This window comes from Myiozetetes cayanensis, unplaced genomic scaffold (assembly GCF_022539395.1).
Source record: "Myiozetetes cayanensis isolate MyiCay16 unplaced genomic scaffold, myiCay2020 scf22, whole genome shotgun sequence".
NCBI lineage: Eukaryota > Metazoa > Chordata > Aves > Passeriformes > Tyrannidae > Myiozetetes > Myiozetetes cayanensis.
In genome coordinates this window covers 9785262-9803029 of record NW_026087434.1, presented here as the reverse complement: position 1 = coordinate 9803029, position 17768 = coordinate 9785262, and the positions used below count along the sequence as shown (strand labels likewise).

At 56.7% G+C, this 17768-nt stretch overlaps 1 protein-coding gene across 2 annotated transcripts in view; it reads right to left on the bottom strand.

Annotated features, from left to right (window-relative positions):
* The window catches only part of ARHGAP44 (Rho GTPase activating protein 44), a 28543-nt gene extending 12251 nt beyond the window's left edge, over positions 1–16292 (bottom strand). For both annotated transcript variants that reach the window (XM_050319092.1, XM_050319093.1), the window contains exons 1-6: positions 15901–16292; positions 4335–4374; positions 2365–2469; positions 2210–2286; positions 1416–1527; positions 590–666 (exon numbers count right to left, since the gene is read on the bottom strand). In XM_050319092.1, coding sequence (XP_050175049.1) covers positions 590–666; positions 1416–1527; positions 2210–2286; positions 2365–2469; positions 4335–4374; positions 15901–16277 — 788 coding nt within the window. In that variant the 5' untranslated portion in view covers positions 16278–16292. The remainder of the gene's footprint in view (positions 1–589; positions 667–1415; positions 1528–2209; positions 2287–2364; positions 2470–4334; positions 4375–15900) is intronic.
* Between the last annotated feature and the right edge of the window lie 1476 nt (positions 16293–17768).

Genomic DNA, 17768 nt, shown 5'->3' with positions numbered 1-17768 from the left:
CCAGGACCCCCCTCAGCCAGGCCCACCATGGTCCCCAGGGCTGAGCACCACGGAAATTATTCCAGTCCAGCCGGGATGCAGCACCCACTCCCAACCCCAACCATTCCCATCCCCAGCTGTTCATTCTGGGCTCTAATGAAGTAATTATTTTCAGCAGGATAATGAGCCTCATTCAGGTGTGGGGACAGGTGAAGGGACACCTGTCAAACCTCTCCCCAGGTTTGCTGTGAAGTGGGGGCTTGCACAACTCAGCAGTGCCACAGGGCAAGCAGGAACACCCAGCTCTTTGCCAGCACATCAGAACTCACCAAGATAGGGAAAAGAGGAAACAAAATACAGATTTCTGCCAGAAAAAAAACATACTGTTTTGCTGCAGAGGGTAGGCAAGGAAAAGGAAAAGGAATCCATGGATTCTGCAGACAGGAGCAGAAATTGTGGCTCACTGCAGAGCTTGACTTCAAGGCACACAGTGACACAGCAGAGACTTAGTGACCCGAGGGAACTGCAGTGCCAGGAGTCCAGTCTCCCTGGAGCTAATCATCCCTTGGGAATTCTTATTTTTCATAAAGCATTTGAAGCCACTTCCTACCTTGTCCTAGAGGAGTCCATGTCCAGCACGAGCTTTGCCAAGTGCTTCCTCTGCTTTTGGATATTCGGGATTTCCACCTGCATGGGAATGGGAGGAGATAAATATCCCTGGAGAGGTGTCCAGGGATGGGTCACACACACTGGGGGTTTGGGCTGGGGCAAGATAAGGATGCAGCTCCTTATTTTATCATCATCATCAGGGAGATGGCACAGCTCATCCTTCCTCTGTGTCCCCACCTGGACTGTGCCACACCTTGACAGCCCCAACTGCAGAACCCAAGAGGAGCATCCTTGGGGGATCAAAGCTTCCTGCCCTGGGCAGCTGGAGGAGGAAGGAAAAGGGCTTTTGGGGATGGCAGTGCAAAGCCCCCCATGTATGGCCACCACTTCCCAAAGGATTTGGTAACAGCTGAAAGCCCTGGACACCAGTAGTGCCACAAAGTTCTTGCTTCTGCTGGGGAAGACAAAATCAGAACCAAGCCCAGGATGTTTTTCTGAGTGTAAGACCAGGGGAAAAAAAGCATTTGGTAAAACTGAAAAACAAAACTGGCAGCAGGGCGGAAAAGGAGAGGGGAAAAAACCACAACACCAATGAGTGTTTGGAGCTTGGAAAAACGGGTTTGAAGTGACAGTGTTAACCCCCTGCCTTGGGAAAGGCAGAAAGGAGGAAGAGCAGTGGGAGCAGGCGAAGGAGCCCAGCAGGACACGCTCCAGCACCAGCCCAGCTGCAGGAACTGAACAAGCTGCCCAAGTGATGCTTTCCCCACTCAGCTGTGAGTCCCCAGCACGGGGACACCCCCAGCCCGTGACACCCCCACACTGCTCACCTCAGCCAGCACGAAGAGGGGCTCGATGACGTCCCTCTCCACCTGCAGCTCGAAGTGGATGAGCTCCTGTGCCAGCTTGTCCTCGGCCTCACCGCACAGCCGCAGCATCTTCCTGCAGGGACACGGGCACAGCTGGGCACAGCTGGGCACAGCAGCACTGGGGGGCAGGGGGTGCCTGTCCTGCACCCCACAGGGGTGGGCAAAGGGCACCCAGCACCCCTGGGGGTCTTGGATTGGTGAGGGGCAGCCTGTCCTTGGTGGAGGGCTGGATAAAGGGGGACCATGGGCACTGTGGGTGTCAGGAAATCTCATTCCCCATTCCATAAATCTTGTACCAGTTACCATCTGGAATTGCATGGACTTGGTTAAGATTTATATACATATAGATACACAGTTTCTTAAGTTATAGATACATTAAGATACTTAAGATATATATCCACACATAGTTTACATTGTATGCTGCATGACCAAAGGACTCTGTTAAGATTTATAAGCATATATGTACAGTTTCTTAAGTTATGGATATATTAAGTTACTTAAGATATATATATATACACACATAGTTTAGATCATACACTGCATGGCCAAAGGACTCCAGCTCATGACAAGCAGAAGACAAAAGGAAACCCCTGCACTAAGGAGCTCACAGGAACACCACAGCCCTCCCATCCTGCTGGGAAACCCTCCCTGTTATCCAGAACCACAGATGGGGAACGGCAGCCACTCCTGGCAGTGGCATCCCAGCACCCCCATAGCAGTGTCAGAGCTCTGGGGCAGCCCCAGGCCCCCCTTACCCCAGCAGGGAGTCATCTCCCAGCACAGCTGATCCCTCCATCAAGCACTGGGCCAGCGTTGTCAGCGGCAGCTTCTTCTGCAAAGAGAGGGGCTGTGTTCCCACTCTGGAACCCCCCGGAACCCCCCGAGCCCCCGGAGCCCCCAGAGCCCTCACCGAGCGCTTGTCGGCGTCCACGCCCTGCTGGCCCTGCAGACATGCTGTCAGCTTCTTGTGGGTGCTGTGGGACACCTGCTTCACCAGCTCCAGGCGCTTCTCCACCTGCAGAGGCACCGGTGTCCATCCCCCGGGAATCCCGCCTGTCCCGGGCAGGGACGCGGGGGACTCCGGGCTTTTCCATCACGGTGGTTTGAGTTGTTGCTCTCTGGGGTGCAACAGCAGAGACCAAAGCCATCCCAGAGCAGAGGTGCCCCATCTGACCCTGGATCTGGCAGCATCCATCCCCTGCCAAGGCCTGCCACAAACTCGCCAATCACTGACAATCACCTTATGTGCCTCTGGATTGATCAAATCAAGCAATTCAGCCCAAAAAATCAGCATGATGAGCCGTTAAATGCAAGCAATCAAGATCTGCTGAAAAGCAAAGCTGAGAGATGGAGGGAAAACATGGAAAGCTCAAAATTTGGGGATATAATGTGGAAAAAGAGAAAGAGGGTCTAAAGTTCAAAATCTCAGGAAATGATCCAGGGGGAAGAAAAGAAATACTCCCTGCCTGAGTCTGCAGCAAGTCCTTGAGGCAGGAGGCACCTCACAGGAGCCTGGCAGGATGAGCTGGATGAGCTGTTTTGCATCACTGTATTAATATATCTTACTAATAATATATACTATATGTAGTAATATTTAAAATGTTACATCTATTTTAAAAATAATAGATTCTTCAGGATATCTGGCTGAGGTGGAGCAGTCTCTGTCCTCTTTGCAGCACATACATGTTCCTTTCAACATATATACATGGACATGTATATATATAATATATATAAAAATTATATATATTAGAGATATACACACACACGTTTGTGTGTATATGTTGGAAAGAAGGGATATGATGGTCATGTGGGTGTGTACCCATCTACACAAGCCAAACTGGAGTTAATTAAATAAAGACCCCTGCAAACAACACTGGTCCTTTGGGAGACACCTGGACAAGGTGGCACCGACCACCCTCCCCACTGAATTATCACCAAAAAGATGCAAAAATCATCCCCCGTGTGACACTGTTGGAGCCAGAGATGCTCCAAGGCCTGGAGAAGAGAAGGTTCCAAGGAGACCTTAGAGCTCCTTCCAGTGCCTAAAGGAGCTCCAAGAGAGCTGGAGAGGGACTTTGGACGAGGGCCTGGAGTGACAGGAAAAGGAGGAATGGTTTCCCACTGCCAGAGGGCAGGGTTAGATGGGATATTAGCAAGAAACTCCTCCCTGTGAGGGTGAGGAGGCCCTGGCACAGGTTGCCCAGAGAAGCTGTGGCTGCCCTATCCCTGGCAGTGTCCAAGGCCAGGTTGGACAGGGCTTGAAGCCACCTGGGCTAGTGGATGGTGTCCCTGCCCATGGCAGAGAGGTGGAATAAGATGAACTTTAAGGTCCCAAACCAAACCACTCTATGAATCCATGAATTTGGTGATGGATTTGTGAATTCACATCGCTTCGCTGGCACTTTCCCTCCTGGGGTGTGCAGGGATCCAGGAGACATGACCCCCATGGGCATCACAGCTGCTAATCCAGGGCACCATCAGAGGCTTTTGGCTCAAGCTGTTTGGCTGAAATCACCCAACCCATCAGCTTTGGGAACCATCCCCTGCTGTCACATGTCCCTTCCCTGGGGCAGGATATGGAGAACAGGCGCCCACAATCTGGCTGGCTGGATCAGGTTGCCATCCTGGCAGAGACAAGACTGGATCCGATTCCAGCTGACCTGGAAACCAGGCTGGGAAAGGGCCAGGAGGCACGTGGGAGGGAGACACTGCTGCTTCCCACGCTCCCAGCCCCCCCTCCTCCTCCCAGCCCGTCTCATTCCTGTGGGACGCTGCAGCACCGACCGACATGGAGCTGCTGACCCCAGCCAGCACCCAGAGGTGAGTGCCCAGGCACCCATGGACACCTGGGAGAGGGTCAGAGCTCACAGAGGACCTCACCTGCAGGAGATCTTCGCTCAACACTTCAGTCTTCTCGGCTCTGCAAGACAAGAAAGAAGATAAAGCCTTGGTGAGGGCTCTGGCAAGCGTGGCAGCGCCTGGCTGCACACCAGGTACACCCGGAATGTGCTTTTCCATTGGGATGCAGGTGCTGATTTAAGGATCTCTGCTCTCATCAGCCACCGTCTCATCTCCTAAAGAAGCAAAGGAACCACGTCCAAAGCCTTTCAGAAAGTGTAAATCACAGAATCCCAGAATGTTTTGGGTGGGAAAGGAACTCTTCGTGCATCACACCAGTTTAGGGTTCACTGCTGATCTCCCTCTTATTTTTCCATCATCCCCAGCAAAACAGGGGTGCTGAACTCCCAGCAGGAAGTGGGCAGTGCTGCAGAGGGAGGTGGTGTGTGGACACAGGAAAGCAGCTCCCTGGGCTCTGCACACCCCCAGCAGTGAGGATTTCAAGGACACAGCCCGTCCACACGGCTGAGCCTCCTCGGACACAGCCACTGGATCTGAGGTGGCAGCTGCTGCCTGGGGCCTCACCAGAACCCTTCCTGCCACTCACTGGGGATGGATTTACCGCTCCAGAGCCCATGTCATCCGCTGTCTTTGCTAGTGAGGAGCGCTGGGGGTGCAGAAGGAGACACAAACCCGCCATGCTCGGCCTCGCTGCACCTGCAGCATCCTGCCCGCAGAGCCCGCGGCTGCCCCGCACCACGTCTGCTCCAGCTCATTTAAACCAGCACACTCGGGATCACTAATTCATTTTCCCAGGGTTTTTAACAACGTCGGGGTATCATCTCACTCGGAAAAATGAGCTCTGTCAAGATGTGCTGAGGCAGAGCTGTGATTCAGCCAATTAGTCCCTAAAGGTTTGTTAATGAAGAGCAAGAGCTTGGTGCTCTCATCCCTTAAAAAACAACCTTTATTTCCTGAGCCCTGGTCTCTTTCTGCCATCCAAGGTGGTTTCTAAGGTTGGAAAGATAGAGGGAAGTATTGATACAGTGGAGATAAGGAGCAAACACAGAGCAAGGTTCAGAGAGAGAGCCTGGCACGGCAGCAGCTCATCCACAAATACATCACCAAAGCCTTTAGAAACTGTAAATCACAGAATCCCAGAATGGTTTGGGTTGGAAGAGACCTTAAAGCTCACCTCACTCCCCTCCCTGCCATGAGCAGGGACACTTTCCATTAGCCCAGGTTGCTCCAAGCCCCATCCAACCTGGCCTTGGACACTTCCAGGGATCAGAGGCAGCCACAGCTTCTCTGAGCAACCTTTGCCAGGGCCTGCCCAAATCAACTGCATTAAATCTACTTTGTGTATTAAAGCTGTCCCAGCATCTGATTTAAATTGGTTTAAAAATAAATCTAAAAAGAAATAATTTTCAAAAAAAAAAACCCCTCTCTTTATTTTAATTGGGGAAAAAAAAAAGGGATTTAAATGAACATATTCAAATGAACACCTATAAGAAGCTCAAGTGATGCGCTGCTTGCCCGGGAGCAAGAGCTGATCAGCTTCTCCTCCTCTTCTGCAAATCACCTTCACTTTATTTAGACAGGGCTGGAAACGCTACAGAATTAGCACAAACAGGGAAAAAAGCAGCAAATATCCACCGGCACAGACACAACGGCCGTTCGCGCTCCCCCGCCCGGCTCGGGATATATTTAGCATCCCAAAGGAGTGGGAGGTGACAGGGAGTCAGGTGAGCGCTGCACAGCCACAGGCAGGCACTGCTGGTGCACGTCCCTGCTGCTCCCTCGGCACCCCAGGAATCCTTTCCAAACTTAAACATAAAAAGCAATACCTTTTTTCATGTGTTTTCTCCTCTTCCCAGCCGGGCTGGGGGATGGGATTTGCACATCCCATGGTCCTGCACTGCCAGGTCTCCCTCCCAGAAGCCACAAACCCAACTCTTGCTACAATTTGATGTGTATTATGGAAGCAGAAAATGATGTTGCAAACAGAATAATAAAAATCTGGCCTTGGTCTGCTTTTAAGCACATCCTCAGTGTGAGAAACCCCAGCGGCTTTAACAGAGAGCAACCCCCTGGCACAGCCCCCCGTGCACATTCCAGGATGTTCAAGCAGGTTGGGGAACCTTCCAGTGATTAAGTTGGCTTTAAAAAGTGGGGAGAACCAGGCTGCAGCATTTCATGGGAGGGAATAAGCAAAGAGGCTGTTGGAGCTGCTCAGCACTGCTGCCCAGGGCTGTGCAGAGTGATGGGCACACAGCCCATCATTCAACACAACCCAGGGGTTTCCCTGCCTTATTTCAGCATCTGTGGGAGCTGGGATGCTTTCCACAGAATCACAGAATCAACGAGGTTGGAAAAGACCTCTGAGATGATCCAGTCCAACCTGTGACCCAACCCCACCTTGTCACCCAGACCATGGCACTGATGCCACATCCAGGCTCTGCTCAAACACCTCCAGGGACGGGGACTCCACCCCCTCCCTGGGCAGCCCATTCCAGTGTCTGATCCCTCTCTCTGGGAAGAACTTCCCAATGTCCAACCTAAACCTGCCCTGGGGCAGCTCAAGGCTGGGCCCTCTTGTCCTCCTGCTGGTTCCTGGGAGCAGAGCCCGACCCCCCCCGGCTTCCCCTCCTGTCAGGGAGTTGCAGAGAGTGAGAAGGTCCCCCCTGAGCCTCCTCCTCTCCAGGCTGAGCCCCCCCAGCTCCCTCAGCTGCTCCTCACAGCACTTGTGCTCCAGACCCTTCCCCAGCCTCGTTGCCCTTCTCTGGACCTGCTCCAGCCCCTCCATGTCCTTCCTGAGCTGAGGGGCCAGAACTGGACACAGCACTCCAGGGGTGGCTTCACCAGTGCCCCTCACAGGGGCAGAATCCCTTCCCCTGCCCTCCTGCTTGTGATGGGGATGGGGGTCCCAGTGTGGCCTTGGGGACACAGCACAGCTGTGGTGCATGGGGTTGGTCACAGCAGTGAGAGCCAGGTCCCACATCCTGCCAGCGCTGGGCACCAGCATCCAGAGCCAGGAGTCACCCTGTTCCCACACCTTGGCTTCCACAGCGAGGCAAAACACGGCCCCAGGAGCCACCACGGGGTGTTTTTCCACAGCCAAAACTGGGGACAAGGCTCCTTCCCCAGCCCACCTGGATCCTACAGGTGATGCCCCCAGCAGCCACCACAAAGAGCTCCAGCTGCAAAGCCTGGCCCTTGGATGCACCAAAAAAATACAGTTAATTCCCCCCAGAGCAAATCTCTGTACTCATCCTGCTGGTAGCACTCTGGAACCTACAAATCACCTCCAGGAGCACCAGAACCGAGTGGCACCTCCAAACCCCCAGCACGCCCAGCCCAAGCTCCACGTGCCCATTTCATGAGTAAAACCTAAAAATTAACATCATCCTACTCCCCTGACATCGTGCTGCGCTCCAGCTCCGTGCTGCTAATGCCTCCAGGGGAAATCCCTTTATATCCCTTACGTTTCTAAACTTAAATAGTTTTCAGCCCAAAGTTAATATGGTTTTACAGGAGCTTACATGGTTTTGTGAGCCATCCTGGGAGCCTGAAGCAAGTGATGCTTGGAGGCAAATGCACACCCTGCCAGGGAGACCGTCCTGCACATCCCTGGCTCCATCCTGCCTGCCTTGGAGGGTATTCTTTGGGTGCTGAGCCCTTGAACGACATCAGAGATGCTCAAGGAGACCCCAGTGACACCTGTTTGGTACCCAGTGGAATTTTCTGGAGCAGTGGGACGGCAGCATCTCTCTGGGATTTTGGCAAAACATCTCCAGCAGGCTCAGCCCTGAGCATCTCCATAGCCCTGAGCATCTCCACAGCCCTGAGCATCTCCACAGCCCTGAGCATCTCCACAGTCCTGAGCACCTCCACCCAGCTCAACAAATCCTGCTTTGTGCTTTCTTCTCCCTCCCATGTTGTGCTCCAAGCACTGCCCCACTCAAGGATGGGTGAGGGTCCCTGTGCCTTCCACAAACTCTCTCTCCTTGGCTTCCCATCCCCAGGGAGAATCACTTGCTGAAACCCTCTGGATTCAGGAGCCCCAGCTCCCCATTTACTCTCCAGTGCTGAGTTCAGACCCTGTAGGACTTTGAGCCCAAAGCACAAAGGGTGCTTCTGAAACCACAGCTCTGCAGAAACCTCCTGACAGCACCAAGAGGGACCAGTCTGGATGTGACTGATGCTGGGAAACCTGTCTGGCTCCAGCAGAGATGCCCTCCCAGTTCCAGCCTGGCATCTTGATCCCAGTCAAGGAAACCCCCAGCCCCTCCAGGCACATCTGAATCCAAACTCAGCACCTCTCAGTTCCTCCACAACACCCTGCAAAGACTTTCCTCAGCAATCCCCAGCCCTTCCTGGCATCCCCCAGTCCATTCCCAGCACTCCCAGTTCCTCCCCAGCATCCCACCAGCAGCCCATCATCCTTCATTCATACCTGCCATGCCCCAGTCCAACCCCAGCACTGGTGGCACCAGCAAAACACATCCTCTGGGCACCAGTTGAAGCCAGGACCAGTTCTGGGCCATCCTTTCCACTCATTTATCTCCATCCCTGTGTCTCACAGAGTGAGTCTCCAGGGCTCCTGTGCTGGGTCACAACTTCCCCAGGGAACCAGAGATGGTGGACTTTGACCATGCAAGGCATCCTGAGCAAAGAACAGCACCCTAGGGACCCTCAATTTCCCTGGCTGCTCTCCAATCCCCCAAAACTTCATGCCATATAAGTTCCATGCATCCTGTGGGGAGCATCCCTTGGAGAGGCAGTCAGCAGCACCAGATCTCAATGCTTTCTTTCCTCTTGCCTTTCAGCAAATAAAAGCCTGCTCCTCCCCTTCCCCTCCAGATTTCCAGCACCCTGGAGCTGTTTTTCCCAGCACAAACCCAGGCACTCCTCAGCCAGCACCTAGACACTCAGTCCCTGCAAGCAGCTGGGAGAAAAAGGACAATTAACACCGAGACTTAAAGCAAACGAGCGGGGGAAGCAGCCACTGTGTGGTCAGGCATTGGCTTCTGCAAAAACTAATTGCTGCCAGCAGAAATCAACACCAATAAAGTAAATTATGTTGAATCCCACATAAATACATGACTTTCTAGTGCCTTGACCTGGGGAGGTACAGCAGAGCCAGTGCTTCCCTGGGGCATCTCCTGATGCCAGACAACTCCTGGCTGGGCTGTCCACCAGCAGTGCCCACCCCATGTCCCTGCCACTGTCCCCCTCTGACTCTTCAGCCACCCCAGACAAGGAGCTGCTGGCCTTGGATTTGACCCTGAGCCACCAAAACTCCAAGCACAACAAGGATTTCATGGCAATATTATCTCTGAGTGGGAAAAGCATCATGCCTGGCTGGTGGGCAGCGCTTCACCTGGCGTGGGGACAGCGGGAGCAAGGATGCATCTCCAGAGGCACGGCGTGTCTGCCTTGAGGACCCTCTTGCCTACCCTTCCTGCCCAAAACACCCCTTTCACCCCATCCCTGGCCACCCCTCCCTGCAGTCTGCCCATTAATATTTAGTCACTCTTTAATTACCAACACTGATTCCCCCGATTTCTCCTTGCTCCAGCCTAAAAATCACCTCCTGGCTGAGTGCAGGAGAGGGAGACATGAGGACCCAGCCAAGGCCGTCCCGCGCCGGCAGCGTTAACTCCCACGGGTGGGTCTGCCCCGCATCCCACACGGCTGTGGGGTCAGTGCCTGGCTCCATCCCGGTCTTGCCACAGCTCCCTGTGGTGCCGCTGCTCCTCCTGGTACCCGTGGGAAAAGTCCAGATCCTCCAGCCCCACAAACCCAGAGGGTGAGGTGGGCGAGGTGGGCGAGGTTGGCGAGGGGAGATTCAACCACACATCTCGGATAAAGCACTGAGGATCCACTGATGTGCCAGAGGGAGGGGGAAGCTCCTCGAGTGTCATCCAGGAAAGCTCTGGAAGCGCCGGGCATTGCAATCCAGGCTGGATGCTGGTCCAAGGACTGTGCCATCCGCAGCTTCTGCCGCCACCTGGGCTGTGCTGGCCCCCACATCCCCAGGGACACACCATCCAGCGCTCCACAACCGGGATCTGCAGAGCCCAAACGGAGCTGCGGATCCTTCCCGGTGCCTTTCTCGCAGGCAAAGGAGCAAAACATCAAATATTTATATCCTCAAATCGCTGCTCAGATCCCTTGGGGAGACAACTCCGACTGCAACATCCAGCGAGACACGGCGAGACGGCCCCGCCGGCGCCTCCTCCAGCGCTCCCCGGGCTGGTCCTGCCGGTGGGTGACACGGTGTGACAGTCCCCGTGCCCCAAACCTGCACCTAAAGGTAGCGATGCCCACCCAGCAGTCCCAGTGCCAGGGCTCAGCCCCTGGCAGCTTGCCCACCTTCGGCCGAGCCAGGCTGGAAAAAAGCAGGATGACACAGGCAGGGAAGGCTGGTCCAGCTCTCCATCATCCTTCTGCCCACAGCTGGGAAAACTGAAGGAATCGAAGCAAAATGGGGGACAGAGTTTTAAAGGCAAAACCCCCTCTTCTCCTCATCTCCTGCCCTTCTCCCAGCTGCGAGCTCTCTGTGTCTCCAGCATGGGATGTACGAAGCCCTTTGCTCCTGGCACATCCCTCCCCAGGGTCGCATCCTGACCGGGCTTTGATCCTGATTTAGAAACCATGGAGAAGCCCCTGCAGAGCGGAGAGCCCTGAGGCTGCTGGAGCGGGGACAAAACCTTCAGCCCGCTCCATGAATATTCCAGTTTGCCAGCGCTGCCGCCTTGTGAGGAGGATAAAAATATCCCCAAGGCTGCGGGGATGCTGCCGGCACCGGCGGCAGGGCCAAAATTCCCAGGGGGGTCTGCTGGCAGCCAGTCACTGGCACCCCAAAGTGCAGATGGGGAGCCCAGCTATTTAAAGGGTGTTGTTCCCTCCAGCAAATCCCAGCGGAAGAAATCCCAGGTGGTGCTTCCATTCCCTCTGTCCTTATTTTGTGCAGGCCGAATAAAATGTCCTTATTTCTTGCCGAATATTCTTGCTGCACCAAGAATAAACCCTTGATGTTTAAGGGCTTTGTACTGATGTGCAAGTCCTGGTGCTGGGAAAAACATCTGCCCTAAGAGCCACCAAAGTGCCATCCAGACCAAAATGCCACAGCTTTGCCCCCGGAATGGGGATATAGTGTGGGATGTTCAGGAAGGACTAGGAGGAAAAATCCAACCCCTCCAAGCTGCTGCCATGATTCCTGATGTCCTCCCTGCCCACTGTGCCCTCTGGGAACCCAGCTGTGCCATTCTGGCTGCAAGCGCCTGTTTTAATCCCCATGGGGAAAAAACTCCATATTGAGCCAATTCTGGAAAAATTCACAGGACTGTTTGGGTCACTGGAGTGGGTGGCAACACCCTGGTGCCATCACCTCGGAGCCAGGGTGGAGCTCCCACCAGCTCAGTCCCCGATGGGATGGATACATAAACACAAATAAAAATAAAAGCACTTTGCAGGAAACATCCTCAGAATGTTTTACAGCCACTTATTGATTTCTCTTCTCTTCCCTTTTTCCAGCCCACGGAGATAAATATTATGGCCCTTTTCAGACTGGGCACAACAATTCTCACCAAGATCGGGTATCAAGCACAGGGCTCTTTCTATTAGTGAAGTGACTAAAATAAAATAAAACAAAGCAAAACAAAGTAAAATAAAATAAAATAACATTAAACTGAAATGAAATAAAATAATAAAATAAAAAGAACTACTGTGCTCAGGGCCCAGCAGAGCGTGGGGATGCTCCGGCTCATCCTGTCACATCCCAGCACCTGCAGGGGCTGCTGCTCTCCCCAGCGGGGACAGGAGGTCCCCACTGGTCCCCTAACACTGATCTTGACCCTACTCTGACCCTAAACCCAGTTCTAATCCCTGTGCTGATCCTGACCTTAACGTTGACTCCAAACCTAATCCTGACCCTTACCCTTACCTTATCCTAACTATAACCCTGACCCTAACATTAACCTTGACTCTAACTCTAATCCTGACCCAAACCCTGATTTTGACCCTTACCTTAATCCTGACCCTGACCTTGACCCCAGCATGAACCCTGACCCATGTGGGTGACCCCTGTCCCTCAGGACCATCCCTGCAGATGGTCCCTCACTCCCCCCACCCCAGTGCCAGCTGCAGCCACCCCAGGGACAAAGGGCTGCTCCTGCCTGTCCCCTTCTGGCATCTGACAGACCCATAGAAAGGGTTTTCCCTTCAGCTGCCCATTTTCTTCCATTTTTTTCAGGAAATTGCACCACCAAAAGCAGGAAAAGCCACCAGGAGTTGAGACTTGGCTTTGCAGGGTGGCTGGGCAGATGTCCCTGCTGTCCCCAGTGTCCCCCCAGCCTACCCTGCTGTGTTGGTGGGGGAACCAGTGGGATCTTCTGGGACTGCTGGGATAGGTGACACAAAGGCACCAGCTGGATGACACCACTGCCCCCAAGGCTCCCATCTCCCCCAAGAGACAACCTCCACATGAGCACAGACCCCAGCCCCAGGACAGCATCCACCCTGGTTGTCCCCAGACTCAGGGGCACTGGCACTGCAGGGTGACAGTGGCCCACTGGGGTTTGGTGACAAGCAGGAGGGGCCACTCCTCAGACCCTCGAGAGTTATGGTGCATGTACCCCAGCGAGCCTTTCCCAGGGGAGACAAAACACCAGGGTTCTATTACTATTCTTTATTTCCACTTATTATTCCTTATTTCCACTTATTATTCCTTATTTCCATTTATTATTCCTTATTTCTATTAATTATTCCTCATTTCCATTAATTATTCCTCATTTGCAAGTATTATTCACGTTTGCATGTATTATTCCCTTACTTCCTTTTATTATTCCCTACTTTCCTTAATCTATTATTCCTTAATCCTATCTATTATTCCTGATTTCCAGCTGTCTGGAGAGGTCTGCTCAGGACTGCACAGTGGGAAGAGGGATAAACATCAGCCATCGTGCTCGAGATGGGGACCGGTGGCTGAGGAAGAGGATGGTCCCCGAGCTGCCGCTGAGCCCCGAGGAGGATCCAGCCGCCCCATCCCAGCAAAGAGGGAGCCACATTCCCCACATTCATCCCAGCCTGGAGGATCTGGCGGCAGGGGCAGCTCTGCGGGCAGCCGACGAGCCGGGTACCACCGGAGCCTCCCAGTGCCCGTCACGAGCCGGCGCCGCAGGGAGCCCTAAGAGGATTAGGGGTTTAGCAGCCCCCGGGCCGCCGGCCCCGTTCCCTGGGCTGGGGAGAGCCGGCGCTGCCCCCGCGCTCCCGGGGGATGCGGGAAGGAGGATGCTCCTCGCCCTGTCAGCGGCACCATTTTGAGGCCGGGCGTGCGCGGTGCCCACGGCTCCCCGCGGGGGTGGGGGGACACGGGGACACCCCTCCCGTGCGCGGGGCAGATGTGCCAAACCTCCTCGGAGACACGGCAAACCTCCTCGTGGGGAGGGGGGGCCCGGAGAGCGAACCTGGAGAAAATCACACGCTCTGTCCCCAATCCAGCCTCCTCCTGCTGCTCCCCCGAGGGAGGCGAGCGCTGGTCCCTCCGCGCTCCCGCACCACATTCCCACATGGTGATCCACGGGCCGTGTTCCCCGTGCCATGATCCCACACCACGCTCCTGCACTGCACTCTCTCACCACATTCCCTGTGCCATGTTCCCTGTGCCGTGACCCCACACCACGCTCCAGCACTGCACTCCCTCACCACATTCCCTGTGCCGTGATCCCACACCACGCTCCCACACCACATTCCCACACCGCGCTCCTGCCCCACGTTCCCACACTGCACTTCTGCACCAGGTTCCCACACCGTGCTCCCACACTGGATTCCTGGAGCGCGCTCCCAAACCACATTCCCTCCCCACGCTTCTTGCCCCACGCTCCTGCCCCTCTGCTGCTCCCGCACTGTTCCCGCATCGCGTTCCCACACCGGATTCCTTCAGCACGCTCCCAAATCACGTTCCCACACGTTCCTGCACGGCTGCCACAGCCCCACGGCGGTGCCCGCTGCCATCCCACCCCGTGCCATGTGCCAGCAGCGTGACCTCCAGCCTGGCAATGGACCCCGAGCCGGCGGGATGTCCCCCCAGTGCCACGGGGGGACAAGAGAGGGGGATGCAGGGGGTGCCAGCGGAAATCCCAAGCCCTCAGATCCGGAAGGGGATGCTGATCCCGACGCCCTGGCCGTGCCGGTGCCCCAGTGCCACCATGGGAAGGAAAAAATAAACAAATCCTCCTTCCCCTCCCTCCCCCCCTCACCCCCCGCTGCAAAATCCCCAGGAATTACACAACAGCCACCATCAAATCCCGGGCCTGGCCACGCTCCGGCGCACACGGGCACTGCCGTGGGCACAGCCCCTTCATCCACAGCCCGCTGCAGCCCTGGCCCCACAGCCAGCCGGGTGCCGGGGGGGCAGGACACTGGGGCACCCCACAGCATCAGGGGGTCTGGAGAGAGGGTGTTCCTGCAGCCTGGCCCTGGCACAGGGGGTGGGCAGGGCAGGGGCAGCCAGGGAGCAGTGGGCAAAGGGGGCAGGGAGTGGGACAGGGGTAAGGGGGGCAGCGGGGCAGGGGTTAACAAACAGGCAGGTTGCAGGCAGGGAATGGGCAGGGAATGGGCAGGGAGGAGGTGAGGAATGGGCACAGGGGCAGTGGGGCAGGCAGGGAGCAGGGAATGGGGCAGGCAGGGAGCAGGGTAGGCAGGGAGCAGGGAAAGGGGTAAGGTGAGGACAGAGGGTGTCAGGGTGCAGGCATGGAGCAGGCAGGATGCAGGCAGCAGTGTAGGGGGCACACAGGGTGCAGGAAGGCTGGGGGGCAGGCAGGGTGCAAGCTGAGGGATGGGGCAGTAGGATAAGCAAAGTGTGGACAGGAACAGGGGCAACAGGAAGAGGGCAGGGAGAAGGAAGGGTACAGGAAGGGAGATGGAGCAGTGGGGCAGGCAGGGAGCAGGGGAGCAGGCAGGGGTAGGGGGTGGTAGGGTATAGGCAGGGAGCAGGCACGGGAGCAGGCAAGCTGTGGGATTAGGGGCAGTGGGGCAAGCAGGGAGTGGGCATTGTGGAGCGGCATTAGGCAGGACACAGGTGGGTTGCAGAATCAGGGCAGTGGGGCAGGCAGGGAGTGGGCAGGGAACACAGTGTGCAGGTGGAGAGTGGGACGAGGGCAGTGAGGCTGGTAGAGCATGGACACGGAGCCAGGGCAGCAGGGCAGGCAGGGAGAGGGCAGGAGGCAGGGGCGTGGGGAGGGTGCAGGATCAGGTCAGTGGGACAGGCAGAGCACAGGCAAGGCTTGGGACTGGGGCAGTGGGGCAGGCAGGAATCAGGGAGGGTGTTGGATTGGGATAGCGGGGTAGGCAGGGAACGGGCAGGAGGCAGGCGGGGTGCTGGATCGGGGCGGTGGGGCAGGCAGGGATCGGGCAGGTGCGGGTGCGGCGGAGCAGGAGGGACGCAGGCAGGGTGCGTGATGGGGGCGGTGGGGAGGGCAGGGAGCAGGCAGGGTCCGTCCCCATCCCCATCCTCATCCTCAACCCCATCTCCATCCTCATCCTCAACCCCATCCCCAGCCCATCCCAGCCCCATCCCTTCCCAGCCCCATCCCATCCCTACCTGCCCACGGTCTGGTTGGCGAGCTGGCGCATGCGGTTGAATTGCTTCTTCATGGTGGCGGCGGTGCGGGCGGTGCGGGCGGGCAGCGGGGGCCGGGGCCGCGGGCCGCCCCTCCCGCATCCCCGCCCGGCACCGAGCCGGGCCGGGCCGAGCCGAGCCGAGCCGGGCCGAGCGGGCCCCGCCGCCCCTGCGCCGCTCCGCGCCTCCGCCTGCGCTCCGCGCCCCCCGCACCGCCCCGCACCGCCCCCGGCCGCGGCGGCGATGGGAAATGTAGTCCGGGGCCGCCCGCCCCGGCGGACTCCGCAGGGCGTGGGGGTGTCTTGGAGCGAGTCTGGAGCCGGGCATCCCCCCCGGCATTCCCTGATATCCCCCGACATCCCTGGGCGTGGCCCCAGCGTCCTCCCGGCATCCCTCAGCATCCCTTGACATGGCCTCGGCATCACCTGGCATCCCCCCCGGCATCCCTCTGGCATGCCCCAGCATCACCTGGCGTCCCCTTAGATCCCGTGACATGGCCTCAGCATCTCTCCAGCCTCCCCTGGCATCCCTTCACATCACCTCGGCATCCCTTGGCACGGCCCCAGCATCCCCCAAGGATCTCCTGGCATCCTTTGGCATCCCCCTGGAATTCCCCTAACACCCCCCAGCACCGCCCCAGCATCCCTTGGCGCGGCTCCAGCATCACTCCGGCACTCCGTGCCAACGCTCGGCTTCCTCCCGCGGCATCGCCCACCTCCGCTCCCTGGAGCCCCCGCGACTGGGGACACTCCGGGCTGGGGGGCAGGTTTAAACCGCACCTGGCTGGGCAGCGCCGGATGAGCCGGATTTGGACCCTGCTGCAGACCCGGGCAGGGCAGCAGGAGCCGGTCCCAGCTGGGGCTCCCTTCTGTCTGGCGGCTCAGTGCCCCCCAAGCTCTTCAGACCCCGGAAGGGGAGCTGGGGGGGCTGCTCCCGACCTGCCCAGGACACTGGGCCCCGAAAGGGCTGCTCTGCCCACGCTGTCGCTCCTGGCTTGAAGAACCCTTGACTGATTGAATTGCTGTGGAGCTTCTTGGTGTGGAATAAACAGAATTTGCAGCACTGGTGCCTGTGAGGATGTGAAACCTGCTTAGGAAAAAGCCCCAGTGGCAATCCCTGCGGGCAGCTTTATCCTCCTCATCCCAATCTCCCTGCCCTGCATCTGGATCCGCCCTCAGGGATGATCGGAGGCACAGTCCCACCCCGGCAGGGCTGTGTGAGTGGCTGCTCTCTCCCATGGCAGCAGCCAGGCTCAGGTAGGAGAGCACCAGGGCAGTCCCTGCACCGGGCTGTGAGCTCTGATTTGACTCCCAGACCTTTTCCATAGGTCCGTGTTTCTTCCTGCTAAAGCGGGGTCAGGAACTTGCTGTTGGATCCTGCAAAGCATCTGCTCCCTCTCCACCCCACCACCCTCATCCTGTCTTCCCATCTGAAAAACGGGGTTAGAAGGTGCTCCCAGGATTTTTACAGCCTGTTTTAGGACTAATGGGATTTTCCAATAGTCAGCAGTTCCCATGGGCTGTTGATCATCCCCCCAAAAAAGATGATGGGATGCTGCTATTTGGGTCAGTGCAAACAACCCCTGATGCAGCACTTCCCTGCCAGCTCCAGGATGATGCACCCTGGTGTGGGAGGTCAAGGACAGATGGGAGAACACCTGTGGTGGGGGTCTGGGCTGCTGGGGAGGGTGATCTGAGCTCAGAGCCCAGGGACCAGCAGTGAGGAGGATGCTCCAGAGCTCCTACAAGTGTCTGCTACTAAATTTAGCCATTGCCTGAGTGCGATTGGGAACCATGGGCTTGCTGTGATGGAGGGGAAGGTGGCCGAGCTCCTTGGCTTGGCTGGGACAT